The sequence below is a fragment of the Mercenaria mercenaria genome, chromosome 5, assembly GCF_021730395.1.
Source record: "Mercenaria mercenaria strain notata chromosome 5, MADL_Memer_1, whole genome shotgun sequence".
Classification (NCBI taxonomy): domain Eukaryota; kingdom Metazoa; phylum Mollusca; class Bivalvia; order Venerida; family Veneridae; genus Mercenaria; species Mercenaria mercenaria.
In genome coordinates this window covers 50,709,295-50,727,057 of record NC_069365.1, presented here as the reverse complement: position 1 = coordinate 50,727,057, position 17,763 = coordinate 50,709,295, and the positions used below count along the sequence as shown (strand labels likewise).

Genomic DNA, 17,763 nt, shown 5'->3' with positions numbered 1-17,763 from the left:
CTTGTATAAGTTGTGTATATAATAGTGCTATATTTATCAAAAATATTATACAAAAATAGTAAACTACTGTATACCATAGAATACAGTCCTTGAAAGAAAACTCCCTAAACTTATGGCCTGAGCATTGGTCCCCACATTTCTGCCTTTCATTATTTATGAACTGGGGTTCAATGCTCAAATGTTCCGGGTTCACACACAGAGAAAAGTGGCATATATGCGACACGTGTAGGCCTTCGGGTATTTTTAAAATATTTCTAGTGGCCTGACACATAAGTCTGTGCACATAATATTATTTTCTGACAGCTTCTCCAGGCAGTTTTGTGGTTATTTTTCCATAGCTAGGATTTTTATTTACTGTCGTACAACCAAGCCATTTCCGACACCCTTTTTCCCCCACCGGTATAGAATTATCATTTATTTTTTGCTTAATTCTTTTAAAAATCAATTGTCTGGGTTGATGTGCCATGTTTACAAAAAATTTTTTATTTGCAGACGACAGAAAATTTTAGTAATTCTACCGGGTGACAATTCTTATAGGTTATAACACACTAAATAGCCACCACTATATATTCTATATAAAATGACAAGTTTTCACAATGCTGCAATGCACACCTAGACCCATTTTAAATTTCTTTAACTTACATTTTCTTGTAGAGCAACATTTATACTGTAAAAATATCCAAAGAAAAGTAGGGGTCATGTTTGATGCAATAAAAATATTTCTGGTCAAACGGACACACCGTAATTTTTACACTGAAATGACAATCACAATTTAGGGTAGGGGTGTATGAATAAATTTCACATGTTAAATCAGTTTGGAGTCTTTTTTCAACATGCAAATGCTACCAGTATGTCAAGTATAGGCATGCAATATGATTTCAACCAACATATAGCAATGATTTCAAGGAAAAATCCTTCTTACAGCAAAAAAAACTGAGAACTATTTGAATCCGCCATTATGCGACTACCATTTTTTCACAGGTGCTCAGGCTATTTAGTGTCTGTATGCCTATAAGGAAATATGAATTTTTTTTTTCAGCTTTTTTTGCTCTCTATGTGAAGTTTCATCTATATTCAGCTTATAAAACAAGTTTCAGCCCAAACAAACCAGTAGTTTTCTCAAAATCACTATTTTTGTACAGCCATCATTTTGTCCAAAGACTGTGGTTTAAGCCGTTAAATTTGGCTGAATCGCATATAGTCATTAAAAGCTGTTTTTTAAAAAAAACCGTAAGATATTACATCAAATATACCACCAGCAAGTGCGGAATAGACAACCACACTGAAAAAAACTATTAATTATGCAACTGTGATAAAATATAGAACAAAATTAGTGTTAAGTGAATTTTTTTTTGTTAAAAAAAAGCTTATTTTTCAGTAAAAAATGGGAAAATTGTCTTTTTTTTCATCTCAAATGCAACAATACTGCATATTATTGCATTCTATAGCTAAAGTCATATCTCATGGCAATGGTATTCAAGTTCTCTCCAACTATTCATGTCAAAATGTAACTAAAAAGGTGTTGATACTGCACACCTGGTCTCTGCTCAAATGGAATGAAATGGTATCTAAGGATATTACTAAAGATCTTCAGATTTCACACCACACAGGTGATGGAGATTCTAAAGTCATTCTGGTGTAGATAAAGGTCAAGGAACTAAAACTGTGCACTTGAGAGATGTGAGGCACCTAGCAAATTCTCTAAAAAGGCAAATTAACCGGCACCATTTAGTGACAAATGTTCCGTGATAAACAGAAGTCTAATCTAAAAAACAGATTTGCTCTATCTCTTAAATCTAGGTGTGTTTCAGAGCTATCAAGTGCACATAAGAAGTACAAAAGCAATTTGAAAGTAATAAAACACAAAATGCCTAATATAATTTCAGCAATAGTACTATGTTTCAAAGGTTACGTACTGTGGTACCTCATGTTCTAAATACAGCTTGGTTTGTTTCTGGCAACTACAGAAAAGCAAAAAACTATATGCCAGACAATGTCAGGCTTAAAATGACTGATGATGATGAGACTTTACTCAGGAAATGTATTGAAATTCTCGTTGGTCCAGAAGCATAGAAAAAACTAAATTTTTAACATCTACACAGAAATGTGAAGCAGTGAACAGATCCTATAATGCATGCTTGCCTAAAAATGTTACATTTCTCCGCAACTGCCATGGCCGTATCCATGGCCAGATTCTAAGACTAAATCATGGGCTTGCTGACACTGTTATCCTTAAAGCTAGGGTAAATGGTGTAAAACTGTCACATGGCTCTTCTGTTATCAGACACCTTTTAAGAACAGAGTACTACGACAAGTTGAGTAAAACTACTAGGTACATATCGCGAGCAAGACGCAGTCGTTTTGCATCACGCCAGTATAGGTACAAATTACATACAGATTTACACTATTCAAAGGGTCTCACTGACCCCAAGCCTGACTTTTCTAGCACCCCACACCTAAAAGATCATGCTTATGCATAGAGTGTGATATTAGGATGAAATAAAGATGGTTATAAGTAAAATTATTGTGCTGCCTTGTGGCCAGCTGAGCCGGCACTGCACACATATAACAAGTTATATTAACCGCACAAATGTAAATAAGCCTTGTATAAGTTGTGTATATAATAGTGCTATATTTATCAAAGATATTATACAAAAATAGTAAACTACTGTATACCATAGAATACAGTCCTTGAAATAAAACTCCCTAAACTTATGGCCTGAGCATTGGTCCCCACATTTCTGCCTTTCATTATTTATGAACTGGGGTTCAATGCTCAAATGTTCCGGGTTCACACACAGAGAAAAGTGGCATATATGCGACACGTGTAGGCCTTCGGGTATTTTTAAAACATTTCTAGTGGCCTGACACATAAGTCTGTGCACATAATATTATTTTCTGACAGTTTCTCCAGGCAGTTTTGTGGTTATTTTTCCATAGCTAGGATTTTTATTTACTGTCGTACAACCAAGCCATTTCCGACACCCTTTTTCCCCCACCGGTATAGAATTATCATTTATTTTTTGCTTAATTCTTTTAAAAATCAATTGTCTGGGTTGATGTGCCATGTTTACAAAAAAATTTTTATTTGCAGACGACAGAAAATTTTAGTAATTCTACCGGGTGACAATTCTTATAGGTTATAACACACTAAATAGCCACCACTATATATTCTATATAAAATGACAAGTTTTCACAATGCTGCAATACACACCTAGACCCATTTTAAATTTCTTTAACTTACATTTTCTTGTAGAGCAACATTTATACTGTAAAAATATCCAAAGAAAAGTAGGGGTCATGTTTGATGCAATAAAAATATTTCTGGTCAAACGGACACACCGTAATTTTTACACTGAAATGACAATCACAATTTAGGGTAGGGGTGTATGAATAAATTTCACATGTTAAATCAGTTTGGAGTCTTTTTTCAACATGCAAATGCTACCAGTATGTCAAGTATAGGCATGCAATATGATTTCAACCAATATATAGCAATGATTTCAAGGAAAAATCCTTCTTACAGCAAAAAAAAACTGAGAACTATTTGAATCCGCCATTATGCGACTACCATTTTTTCATAGGTGCTCAGGCTATTTAGTGTCTGTATGCCTCACTACAGAGTTGGAGCGGATTTCTGCGCATGTCCGGAAGTGATTATCTAATGTCGCGTACGGCAAATTATTGTATGTTCGCATGCATTTAATGTATAATATGTATAATATACTGACTAAAGGTTAGGGTATCACCATGGTTACAAAATATATACATTTAAAGTACTTTTAGTTCAAACTGCTTCAATCCGATATATGCTGGAGTCTGTAATTTATACCGGCGCTCCAACTCTGCATTGAGTCACAGCTTTTTCTAATCCCGTACCGTACATCCTTATTCGTAAACTATAGGTTTTGTTCGGAGAAAGGCGGAAACTTTCATCGTTCTACGACATCAAAATGCTTCAGAAACACCTTAAAACCCGCTTATTAAGAAATCTGCCGTTTGATAATTTGATATATCTCTAAGTCATTTGCTCAAACACTGAAAGAGTATTTCGTACCAACCTGCGTTGTATAAATACCCGCCACATCCCACCTCGTTGTAATTTGATTTAAGCGAAATCTGATATGGAGACCTATCATTTTCTTTTTGTTTTAGATTAGGTAAACATTACCAAAGGTATGTGCATAGTTTGATTAAATTCTATTATGTGAAACTCGATAAAATAGCGGAAGTACTAACTTAAAATTGACAAAAATATGCAAAAATAGCCCTTGGGTCTGCTGAACAAGTATTCCCTTCTTTACAAAATGATTTTCTTTTGATTTCTCTGAGCATGTTTCTAGTAGAGATATTGTTTTCCGTTATAAAAATGCTTAGATATCAAATTTCAAAAATCACAGGTCATAGGGCTTTTATATTTGGTTTGTTGCATCATCTAGTGGTCCTCTACTAAGATGGTGCAACTTATCTCCCTAGGGTCAAATATGACACCGCCCTGGGGGTCACATGGTTTACATGGACTTATACAGGGAAAACTTTGAAAATCTTCTTGTTCAAAACCATAGGTCCTAGGGCTTTGATATTTGGTATGTAGCATCATCTAGTGGTCATCTACCAAGATTGTTCAAATTATCTCCCTAGGGTCAAACATGGCTACGCCTCCGGGGGGTGGGGGGGGGGGGGGGGGGAGAGGGTCACATGGCTTATATAGACTTATATAGGGAAAAACTTTGAAAATCTTCTTGTCGAAAACCATAAGGCTGCTGGCTTTTAATATTTTGGTAGGTAGCATCATCTAATAGTCCTCTACCAAGTTTGCTCAGATTGTCCCCCTATGGTCAAATATGACCCTGCCCAAGGGGTCACATGGTTTATATATACTTATATTGGGAAAAAATTTGAAAATCTTCTTGTCCAAAACCACAGGGCTTAGGGCTTTGATATTTGGTATGTAGCGTCATCTAATGCTCCTCTATCAAGAATTTGCAAATTATCCCCCTGTTGTCAAATATGGCCCCGCCCTGGGGGTCACATGGTTTATATAGACTTATATAGGGAAAAACCTTTGAAAATCTTGTCTTAACCCATAAGGCACGGAGCTTAGATATTTAGTATGTATTATGCTCTAGTGGTTCTTTATCATGGGGTCAGTATAGGCCACGTCCGGGTGGTCCCATCTTTTACATAGACTTATTTGATTTCGAAGCAGTGGCAAAGAAATTTGGACCACACGCATAATGTTTAATACAGATTTCAATTTTCATCTTGATTTGTCCTAATCATGACCTACTGGCCTACTTTCTTGTTTTTGAAGGTATAGCATAGAAATTTGGACCACGTTTATATATTTTGATACTGGTTTCAATACTCACCTTTAATATTCTTAACCCTGAACTACTGACCTACTTTCTGGTTTTTGAAGCTACAGCAAAGAAATTTGGACCACCAGTTTAATTTCTAAACAGATTTCAGTAGTTATCTTGAATAATCTTTATCATGACTTTCTCACCGAGTTTTTGTTAGTGAAGCTTAAGCAAAGAAATTTGTTTAAGCAAGCAACTTAAATCAGGTGAGCGATATAGAGCCATCATGGCCCTCTTGTTTGTAATTGTTCTAAAAGATGAAACAAAATCTGTATGAATTTAGATAAAAGTTTTTTTTAAGGCAGTAGATTTAGCATATCTGATCAGTGCCATTTTGTTAACATGAAAAACACCTTTTAAACCTTTTTTTTCTTACGGTATCCTCACACACACCAAAAACTGCAACTGTTAAGCCCTGCCCACTATGCTAAAAATGTTGACAGAACATTGCGGCAGGAACCGTTTACTATAATTGCATTGTAAATAGGCCTCATTGTGTATGCTTGTGTATTTAACAAAGTTCATGCAACATCAAACCGCACGTTGTATTTAGTATTATCAACAGGACGAGACACCCCTAAGAAAGTATAAGAAACGCCGCAGATATCTTATGTCGGGACATTTCATGTTATCATGTCGGAGTGTAGTGTTAGCTTGCCAGAACAGAGTCTTATTATGCATTTTGATTAAGGCTTCATTAATATGTTATCATGTCGAAATTTGGTGTTAACTTGAGAAAACAATGTTTAATTATGTTACCCAGCCATGTCATCATGTCAAAGTATGTTGTTAACATAACCAGATGGTGTCTTATTATGTTAACTAATCACTGTCTGCAGGGCGTATTAATTTGTCAAAGCAGTGTATTATTATGTTTACTAGCGAATATATCATGTCAAAATTTGGTATTAACTTGTCAAAATAGTGTATGATATAATGTAAAAGTGTGATGTTAACCTGTCGAAATAGTGTGTTATTCTGTTGACTTGCCAAGATATCATGTCAAACTATGGTATTAACTTGTCAAAACAGTGTCTTATTTTGTTAAAAAGTAACAATGTGATATTGTCACCATAGTGTGGTTTCATTTTAAAATGTATGTATCGTGTCGCAAAAGACGTAAACATTCTGCACGTTTTTCTTTTGTTAGAGTATTGATATTAGGCCCGCATGCCCTACCATAAACATATTTTAAGCATTTTATGCCTGAAACAGCAACCTATTTAATTACTCTTTAATAAAATGCCTGACATTCCGTCAAATAGGAATTTTCCATGATGCTTTCAAAATATGACAATAAACACCTCAATGCATTAAACTGCCATCATACTTGGATCCGAATTGTTTGCTCACGTTTGTTCACAAAGCCTATCTAAAAAAAAACATTTGCAAAAAGATGCTCTGTTTTGACAAACATGTGCTCTTACATTAACCTTACTTTTCTCGAAAAAAAATCTGACGAAGGCAAGAAACGCGAGAATGTGCAATCGTGCATTATGAGAAAGAGCGTGCGTAAAATGGTCATTAGTGGTTAAGGCTGCTTACTTCGAATTACTTTCCTCTCAACGTTGTTGGTTCGAAATCCCGCTAGGGGGTGTATATTTCGTTCATGTAAGGATGTCATCCAGTTGTACAGAAGGTTGGTTGTTCTACCCAGGAGTTCGTTTATGTGTGAAATTATGCCCGTAGGGGCACCAGGAGTATTTCTCCCTATAAAAAGCTTGGAAGTTGCCATATGACCTATAAATGTGTTGGTTTTATGTTATTCCCAACAAAAAAAAACTCATAGAATTTGTGTAATGATCAAAAAGCAAACAAACAGAACACTATCTGTCAACAAGGTTATCAGTTTATCTTTATCAAGTCTCGATTCTCTAACATGATGTTTATTTGTTTTAAATCACGTATACCACACGTGTACTAAAATACATTTTGTATTATAATTATGTTATCTATACTGTTTGTGTTCAGAAAAAACATCCGGTAAGATAACAGCAGAACTGTCAGACAGCCTACAAAAGATCTCACGGTTAGTGATTAGACCATTCAAGCCAATTTGTCTCTATAAGAGTTTTTGAGAATCGCATTTTTTTAATCGTTTGGAAAGAACCATGCGGCTAACATCAGGTGGTAGTTTTTTAAACAAAGCCAAGCATTCAGAGCGAACGTCTTTCACGTTAACGCTTTCTCCATTTACTTCAACACTTGGATATTTGTTACCGTGGTAGGTAAAGTAGCTGCAATTTTTGTTTACATAAGTGTATCCTGCCGACGGGAAGCTCGCAAGAATAGTAGAACAGTGCTCAGTAAGACTTTTATATCCAAATGTCACTGCAGTGTTCAAGAAAATTAGACATTTACGAACTGCCACAGCATGACTATCGAGCTTAGAAGAACATTTCTTTGCCTCTTCAAGATCCTTGTTCATAACCTTCTTCATCAGTCTTTTGCATTTTGCAGCTATTGATGGTACTTGGTACTCTTCAGCAATCGGTACCACACGAACTACATTCGATTCTAAAAGAAATAATAAAAAATGAAATGTTATCATTTTATTTACACTTACGAACTTATTGCCGTTATCTCTATACCTCTATACCAGCGTCTTATTTGACTGAAAGGACTCAGCCAGCATTTCCTATTTTAAAACTAAGACGAACTAGTATAAATAATATGAACTTATAGTATATATAATGTCAACTTCGATCTAGCAATATATCATATATAATACTGATCTCAATATATTATCTATAACACTAACCTAGATCTAATAATAAAGTATATAATCATGATACTAGCCTCGGTCCAGCAATATAGTATAAGTAATATTAACCTCAATCTAGCAATATAGTATAAGTAATATTAACCTCAATGTAGCAATATAGTATATATAATATTAACCTTGGTCTAGCAATATAGTATATATAATACTTACCTCGATCTAGCAATATAGTTTATGATATATAACACTTACCTCGATCTAGGAATAAAGTATACATAATACCAACCTCGGTCTAGCAATATAGTATGTATAACACTTACCTCGATCTAGCAATATCGTATATATAACACTTACCTCGATCCAGCAATACAGTATATATGAAGTTTACCTTGATCTAGCAATACATTATATATAATACTTACCTCAATATAGTATATATATAATACTAACCTCCATCTAGTGATATAGTATATAATTATAATAATACTAACCTTGATCCAGCAATATAGTATATATAATACTATCCTCGATCTAGCAATATATTATATGATATTAACCTCGAACATGCAATATAGTATTAGTAATAGTTAGTAATATTAACCTCAATTTAGCAATATAGTATAAATATTATTAACCTCGATCTAGCAATATAAGTTATACAATGTTATCTTCTATCTAGCAAAATACAATATTAAAAATATGCAGCAATATAATATATATTACTATAACTTCGATAAAGCACATTTAATACTAATCTCAATCTAGCAATATATCATATATAATACTTTCCTCGATTTAGCAATACAGTATGTATAATACTTACCTCGATCTAGCAATCTAGTATATACAATACTTACCCCGATCTAGCAATATAGTATATATAAGTCTTACCTCGATCTAGCAATATAGTATGTAAAATACTAACTTCGATGTAGCAATATAATATATATAATCCTTTCCTCGATCTAGCAATATAGTACATGTATATACAAAAATTACCACGATCTAGCAATATAGTATATATAAAACTTACTTCGATCTAGCAATATAGTATATATAATACTAACCTCGGTCTAGCAATTTATTATTTATAATGCTCATCTCGATGTAGCAATATAATATACATAATACTTACCTCGATCTAGCAATATACCATATATAATACGTACCTCGATCAAGCAATATAGTAAATATGATACGTACCTCGATCTAGCAATTAAGTATATAATACTGACCTCGGTCTTGCAATATAGTATATAATTATTTTAATACTAACCTCGTTCTAGAAATATAGTATAACCATTATCTACCTCGATCCAACAATATATTATATATAATACTAACTTCGATCTAGCTATATAGAATATACAATATTGTACAAACTGTTTATAAACATAAAGTAGGAGTAATCATTAATATAAGTAAAATTTTAAGATGACTTTGAAATACACGTTTACATTATGTTTAAGGTAGCTGTAACATAAAAGTTGACTTACCATCAATTCGTTTTTGCACCGCTGGATGGATACACATCAAAAACACGAGAAAGTCATCATAGCTTTTTCCAGGTAGCCTAACTGTCATTTCATTTTTCTCAATGAAATCATTCGAAAACATTGCTTTAAAAACTGGCGAAGAAAGCGACAGGAAGTTTTCTGAAACGAATAGTTCCCTTTCGTCGTCAAATACCAATGTCACTTCATCTCTACACAATCCTTTTTCAGTGAAAGACGTTAAAGCACTCGCAGCACTTGCATCTTCATCTGTTTCTTCTTCAGAGCTCATTGTTTTATTGTTTTGTACTGTTTTATATTAGTTTCTTTTATATTGATTTTCTCATGTACAGGTGTTCGTATCTTCAATGACTTCCTGTGTTTAAAACTCAATATCACAGGTAAGAAAAATCTTTACGCGATAACTACCAAAATCGATAAGATATAGATAAAATCCAGGGTAGAGCAAGAAAGCAGGTCACAAACAAATTTATACGCTTTATACACGGGCTGTAAACACTGGCTCACACTCTTAATGGAGGTGAGTTGAAAAAAGAGCCACTGATACTTTCGAGGCAGCGCTAATGACCGGAACTACACGAGAAATTAAAAAGACAGAGGGTGAGGTTATGTTTTACTTTCTGTAACAAATTTAAGTCCTTAATCCAAAAAAGGGGCAATGCTATTCCACTTAGAATTGGTTAAATTTCTTATGTATTCTTGTCGATCTTCAGAGCGTTGGCATTTCTTGACGTGAGAACTTTTGAAGTTATGAAATAGGACCGAATTAAACCGAAAGTGGACATAAGTCTATGTATTTTGCCCTAATTTATACAGGTCAGAGATTTCAGTCATCGTTCGGACGTTGTTGAAAATAATGTCTTATTACTGTATAATCATTACGTGATTTGTTGGCGGATTACTATCGTCAATGTGTATTTTTGGCCAAGAGGAGGAGCCAGAGATACAGAGGAGGCGCTTAGAACCAGAGTAGGAGACAACGCACATTCAACATCAGTGTGTTCAACGCTTTTAAGTTATTAGCAAACGATCTGCTTTCCTTAAACTGCGTTTAGATATATATCTTCCTATTGTCTGTATTGTTACTGCAACTGATAAGCTCCGCCCATTATGCTGAAAATGTAGATGCAACATAGCGCCAGAAACCGGTTACTGTAAATGGCTTGTAAATAGGCCGCTTTGTCTGCTTATTTATTTAAGAAAGCTCACGCAAAATCTAAACGCACGTTGTATTTAGTATTATCGTCAGGACAAGACAACCCTAAGAAAGTATATGAAACACCGCAGATCTGTTATATGTTGGGGCATTTCATGTTATCATGTCAAAGTGTGGTGTTAACTTGTTAGGGCAGTGTCTTATTATGGTAACTAACCACGATATCATATGAAAGTGTGGTGTTAACATTGTCAAACAGTGTCTTACTGTGTTAAAAAGTTAGGTTATCATATTAAAATGTGATGTTACAAAAATCTAAGTTGTCATGTCAAACTACTGTTTTATCATGTTTACAGAATGTGGTTTTGTTTTGTTGAAATTCTATGTTTTACATTGCAATACTGGGTCTGCATGACCTAGCATGAACATAGCTTAAGGATTAGGATTTTATGCCTGATATTCAGTCAATCTCTTTTCAGTATAGTTTTAAAAACATAGATAAACAACTTTCTTACACTATAGAAAAGAAGTGTGGTCAAAACTAAACTTAATACATAACGTACTGTGCATACTCCTACATTTATTTGATAATACATTTAGACATTAAACACATTGTCTTTGACTTGTCACCGTCAATTTGTAACTAGACGCTTTTATTTCTCATTACTTTCATGTAGATCATGTAAAGTTATTCTGTGGTGCGTCTTTAAAGTCGCTTATTTCGTATTACTTTCACCTTGCCGTTGATGGTTCGAAATCCCGCTTGGTGTGTATATTACTTTCATGTAAGGAACTCATTCAGGCTAACAGAAGGTGTGTGTGTCGATTTTATGTTATGCCCAACAAAAAACATAGAATTTGTGAAATGATCAAAAACTGACAAACAGAAAACATTCGTAGAACCATTAACGTCTGCAAAACTAAATTATCAGTCACCAGTATTTGTTCTTGTGCTAAAACGCCGTCTATCTAAATCAAGTATCTCCAACATGATTTTCATTTGTTTTGAATCACGTATATCACGTGTACTAAAACTATAATTATGTAAAGTCAGAAATACATCCGGGAAAATAATATCAGAACTCAGACAACCACAAAAGATGTTACGTTTATAGTTTGGATCATCCAAGCCAGTTTGTCTCTATAAGAGGTTTTGAGTATCGCACTTTGTTAATCGTTTGGAAGTTACCATGAGGCTAACATCAGGTGGTAGTTTTTTAAACAAGGCCATGCATTCAGAGCGTACGTCTTCCACCTTAACGCTTTCTCCATTTACTTCAACACTTGGATAGTTGTAGTACTTCAAGTAGCTGCAACTTTTGTCCACATCAGTGTATACTGCAGACGGGAAGCTCGCAAGGATTGTAGAACAGTGCTCAATAAGACTTTTATATCCAAATGTCACTGCAGTATTAAAGAAAATGAGACATTTACGAACAGGCACAACATGATTATCGAACTTAGAATGACGCTTTTTTGCCTCTTCAAGATCCTTGTTCATAACCTTCTTCATTAACCTTTGGAATTTTGCAGCTATTGATGGTACTTGGTATTTGTCAGCAATCGGAACCATACGAACTGCATTCGATTCTGAAATAATGATAAACAAAAATAAATTAAATCAATTTATATTCACGTTCGAATTTATTGCCTTAACATCTATGTTACAGTCTCGTTGGACTTTTTCAATCTAGGAAAGGATTAGGCCAACATTTTCTGTTTTGCAACTAAACCGAACTAGTATATCTAAGAAATGAAATATATTTTTCTGAGTTCTTGAGAAATGAACGACAGAATAGGATCGGCAAATCCATGAATCGCACTCAGATCAACTTTAATTCATTTCTGATATTTACATTATATTTCCTTTCCATATGTAGACAAGGTTATATTATAAATTGCACACATTTTGTTGCATCTAACATTAAAATCAGCTTCCCGGCCATTCTGTTCACCAGCCGGAACAACTGCTACGTCAACTAAGGAACGTTCTCCCTGACTATACGCGGACGTCGTCAAAACAATGGCCCGTTGTTACTAAGCAGCATTGACGTCACGTTGGTGCATTTCCTGTTGCTCTTCATACAAAATGAACTTTGAAATTTTCAAAGGAAAAGAATAAGGCGAATGTAAATATGCAAAATTAGCTTTGACTTAGCAATACAGTAAAAAAGTATAATTATCATAATATGAAATTAGGTGCTACCTAAAAGGCAGAGCTCCCATGAAAAATCACCAGTGCCCGTTAAAAATTAAAGGAGTGGTGCTGGAATTATCTGGAATTATGGATTCGTTTAGGATGTTTATGTTCTTTATTAATGATAATTCATGATTTCTGAATGCATGTTTTAGACTGCATCAAGATTAATTCTCGACATGTGAAAACTCCACAAATATTCTGTATATAATCAAAAGAAAGTTTGGTATAGATTAACATCTGCACCAAGATAAAGAAAAAAACGTATTTGAATAATTTCAGTTATTCTTATTAAAACGTACTTCATCATCAATTTTACTTAACTTACTATCATACTGGAAACCAGTCACAAAATGATAACTGCTTCAAATTAAAAAGCTTGAACTTTGAAAATTTCAAACCTAACAGAATCTCATTAGGCCAATAGCCAAAGGAATTCTGTGTCTTTGCGTGTGAACGTTGGGCAATGAGGACTTGATGTAAAAAGTTAATGTTCCAATTTCAAAGTTAATAGAAATTAGAATTTACGTAATCCTGGAAATGACTATTGTAATTCTTTTAAATGTAATTATTGTCAAGTTTTGGTTCTTTTTGGAAGGAAGAATGTGTCCAACTTTCAGTCAAAAATACTGCTATAACAGACGCCTGGTATGAGAAAATTACAATAATTTATATGACTGTACAAAGCTTGTTTTAAACCCAAAAGTGGTTAATCTTTTAGCACTATAGAATAGGGATGGTAGTAAGAACCTTTTTGATGTTTGTTGATAATTCATCGCAAATTTTTTTTTTTTTATTTTATATATATTTTTTTTTTTTTTTTTTTTTTTTTTGATAATTTTAATAAATCAGTGATTTTAAAGCTAATGGATGAAATATATGCGAACGGGGAGAAGAGCATTATTTGCTTTTCATAGTTTAATGCCTGTTATTTTGATCCCAAAGCTTTCCTTTTTTTAAGTTATGTCTACTGACTACTACACAGGCACTACAGTGGAACCTGACATCAAAACTAAACACATGTTAAATTTCACATGAATGACTTTAGTTATACAATATTTTCAAAATTCATAATAATACAAAAAAAATGAAATAAAAAAAAATCTGGTCCAGGTGAGGTTCGAACTCACGACCTCTGAATACAACGCGAACTCGCTAACCACTACACCATTGTGGAGTTATGACGTCATGAGAAAAACATAAGTATATATAATAAAGTTCAGTAATGGCAGCGTGACGAAAGTCGTTTCAAAATGAAAATATTGTGTTTTATTTCTTTTTGTCTTCGTAGAAAATGTATTAAGCATTTATTTCTTATTATCAAACGCTCATTTGCATTTTTATTCAATATTCATAGCAGTAAGCGAGACGCTTTTATCAACTGTAAACAGTAAGCGTCTACTGACGTCTTTATTGATTAATTACTATGTGCATAGTGCACATGAAAAAATCCGAACAACACCGATTCCAAAAAGAACCACGAATTTTCAACTCGATAGTATACACAGTTAGATCTCTCTATTCATTTTCTTTTTCATACGTCTAACCGTAATGCGACGCTGTCGGCGCCGCTTTGCGGCGCCGGTAGCTCTGCTATAACTATAAAGTGCGAGATGTATATTAAAAATGAAGTAAGATTCGAAGCCCGTAAAGTGACATTCGACAGTTTTACTTTAGAAATTATATTTGTCTTTTATTATGTAAATAAGAAATGTATTTCGTTTTTACGAAGTAATAGTTCGTTTATTTGAAATACGATTCCTTATTTACGAAACAAATATTCTGTAATAACGACCTAAGGTTTCTTTTTTACGAAACAAAGTTTTTACGAAATGTAGTTCGGGTTTTTACGATAAAAACATATCTTATTGAATCATTTCGTAATTATGAAATAGATAAAGAATCTAATATTGAAAAATGTACCGGATGTCACGTCTCAAGAGATGACTGTAGTAACTGTAAGAACAAATAAAAGTATATTTACCATCAATTGGCTTTAGCACCGCTGGATGGATACACATCAAGAACTCGAGAAAGTCATCATAGCTTTTTCCAGGTAGCCTAACTGTCATTTCGTTTCTCTCAATGAAATCATTCAAAAACATTGCTTTGAAAACCGGCGAAGAAAGCGACAGGAAGTTTTCTGAAACAAACAGCTCACGTTCATCGTCAAATACTAATTTCACTTCATTTCTACACAATCCTTTTTCAATAAACGATGTAAAAGTAGTTTCAGCATTTGCTTCTTGCTTTATTATCCCGTCAGAGGCATTTTTTATATTGTCTTATATTAACGGATTCTTTACAATAGACGTCTTGTGTGCGAACTGTTAAAACTACCTGTAATTTAAACAATAGTTCATACAACTGCGACAATAGCCAGTATTACAGATAGGAAAAAAGGTACAATGCAAGGTTTGAATATTACAAATATAATATCTGAAACGTTTCGCGTGTAATTGTTTTATTGTCGATACCTTAAAAAGATCTGTGAATAACACGTAGATTAAAATCAGGATTTCATAAAAAAGTCCCATACGAATTAAAATCAATCTGTGCTACATTTTGTATATATATTGTTAAAATCCATTCTTGAAAAAAAATTATGCACTACATAATACATTTGTAACATACACTTTACGAATCTGATAACGCCAACTTCCTCCTCCTATACCCAAAGATATCCGATATCTTTTAATAATAAATCAAAAATACACAGAAATATTTCAACAGAATCGACCGATGTTAAGATATCATTTTATTTATTTTACGGTCTAAAACTAGTGATATAAGTAGAAAAATTAAGAAAAATGCAAATTTCGTTCTAAGGCAATGCAATATAAGTTAAAAAATTAACTTCTTTATCTGAATACATCTAAATGTGATTTGATCAGTGAAATCAAAATCCATTTTTATTGTGGTGGGGGGGGGGGGGGGGGGGGGGAGGGTGCTAGTAGAGGTCGAAAAATGCACTTAAAAGTCTAAATTCTAGAAATGATTATACGTTGGAACTAAATAATTTCTTCTGTTACAAAATGCCACATACGATCGCAAAATTCGCAATTCTTTACAATATGTACAATCACTCAAATCAATAGCCTCTTTATAGTAAAATTTATACAATTTAATACGAAGATTTATATTTTATTTTTTTTGGGTTTGGTTTGCTTTGTTTTTTGTTTGTTGTTGTTTTCATTTTGTTGGAGATTGGGGAGGTGGTCAGTTTAATATAAACGAAACGCAGCTGTACATGGGCTTTAGACATTGATTTTTTTACCCGTGGTGCATTTCATTAAGAACAACTGTACGTTGCGGTGCACGTGGTGAAACATGCTTTAGAATAAGTGTGCTGTCAAAGACGCACCACAAAATAACTGTATTCTTTTGTATTTCCATGATGGTAATTATACCTGATTTGCATGAAATAAATGAGATATACAAGTATTTCGTTACAAATTGACAGTGATATATATTAGGCCAAGACAATTTGTTTAAGGTACTTCCGCCATCTTGAATTAAGGGTGACCTTCATTTGAGGTGTGAAAATATAGTGAACAAAAGCTTTCAAATGCAGCTGTTCCAGAGTACAAAATCAGCTCAGTTTGCAAGACCTGAACTAAAAGTAGCTGTATAAAAAGTAAAACTAAAATTTGGAAATAAACAAAGAAGATATTTTACCTGTATTATTCCAAATTTTTGGTTAGATTTATAAATCCTTTCAAAATACTTTATTAAAAATTCATGAATGGCAAAAGATAGTTCAAAGTTTCAATTAGTGCGTAGGAGAATTGTCTTACTGAATAGAACTAAACTTAGTATAAAATCTGTTTTCAAATCTGACCACCTCATGTATAAAACGAAAATAAATCTGTACATATTGCTATTTTCAGCATACATAAAAGTAGTGCAATGTGCGGACAATGATTTTTCTACGTATGGTGTACCAAACTGCCTAAAATTGTAAGACAAGTCCAAGACTTAATGTGAACAAGATTTGGCAACGATCCAAAATTCTTTTCAAGGATTGTGCAAGTATAAGAAAGTTTTAATTTATTATGGTGGAATTTATGTACTTACGCGCTGCTTATCTCACGGACAATTTGGTGGAAATGGAATTTTCGGCGCTTCCTGCGGTAACTACCCAAATTACTTAACGTAACTTTCTCACCCATACGTGATTGTATATTTATAAATTATAAAAACAATCGAAATATTTGCTTTATCACGATATATGCAAATATTTTTAGACAATTTTGAAACATTTGGCCACAGTATTTCCGCATACTGGTCCGGGACAAGTTCGATGTGTATAGTGATTCCTTATTAGATGTTTCATGCGTCGTAAACTAACCAATTTTGATCTATCGACATTTTATACAATATGATAATTTATGCAGCATGTTTTTAAAAAACACAGTGAGAATAAATCGCTGAAAAAATGTACAGCCAAATATGTTAGGAGGTAATACAATTTGTATACAATTGATGATAAATACGAAACATTTTACAAAATGCAATCAGTTGAACTTCTCACGCGAAAACCTGATGATTAAAATCAGCAATATCTCAAAAGTAACTTTTCTGTATCTTGGTTCTTCGTTAAATAATGATATTTTTTCACATTTTCATAGATTTAAACTGATAATAAATGTGTATTGAAATTCCGGCATAGAAATGGACACTGACTTTACATTAGTGATTACTGCGGTGTTGACAGCGGAAGCAGCGGTCCAGTACTAAGACGAAACCAAGGATAACGAGTTCTTTATCTGAAAATTACAAACATTGGGATCAGTGTTCAGTATACACCT

The 17,763-nt window shown here is 33.5% G+C and overlaps 2 protein-coding genes across 2 annotated transcripts; both read right to left on the bottom strand.

Moving 5' to 3' along the window:
• Positions 1-7,099: 7,099 nt before the first annotated feature.
• Positions 7,100-9,961, bottom strand: LOC123558995 (uncharacterized). The gene is made up of 2 exons (XM_045350820.2): positions 9,582-9,961; positions 7,100-7,880 (listed from the first exon to the last, which is right to left on the bottom strand). The coding sequence occupies exons 1-2, from the start codon at positions 9,868-9,870 to the stop codon at positions 7,426-7,428; spliced, it is 744 nt and encodes a 247-aa protein (XP_045206755.2). The 5' UTR covers positions 9,871-9,961; the 3' UTR covers positions 7,100-7,425.
• Positions 9,962-11,214: 1,253 nt separating this feature from the next.
• On the bottom strand, positions 11,215-15,232 carry LOC123558977 (uncharacterized). Its single transcript, XM_045350801.2, has 2 exons — positions 14,937-15,232; positions 11,215-12,345 (listed from the first exon to the last, which is right to left on the bottom strand). Exons 1-2 carry the CDS (start codon positions 15,055-15,057, stop codon positions 11,897-11,899), a joined length of 570 nt encoding a protein of 189 aa, XP_045206736.1. The 5' UTR covers positions 15,058-15,232; the 3' UTR covers positions 11,215-11,896.
• Between the last annotated feature and the right edge of the window lie 2,531 nt (positions 15,233-17,763).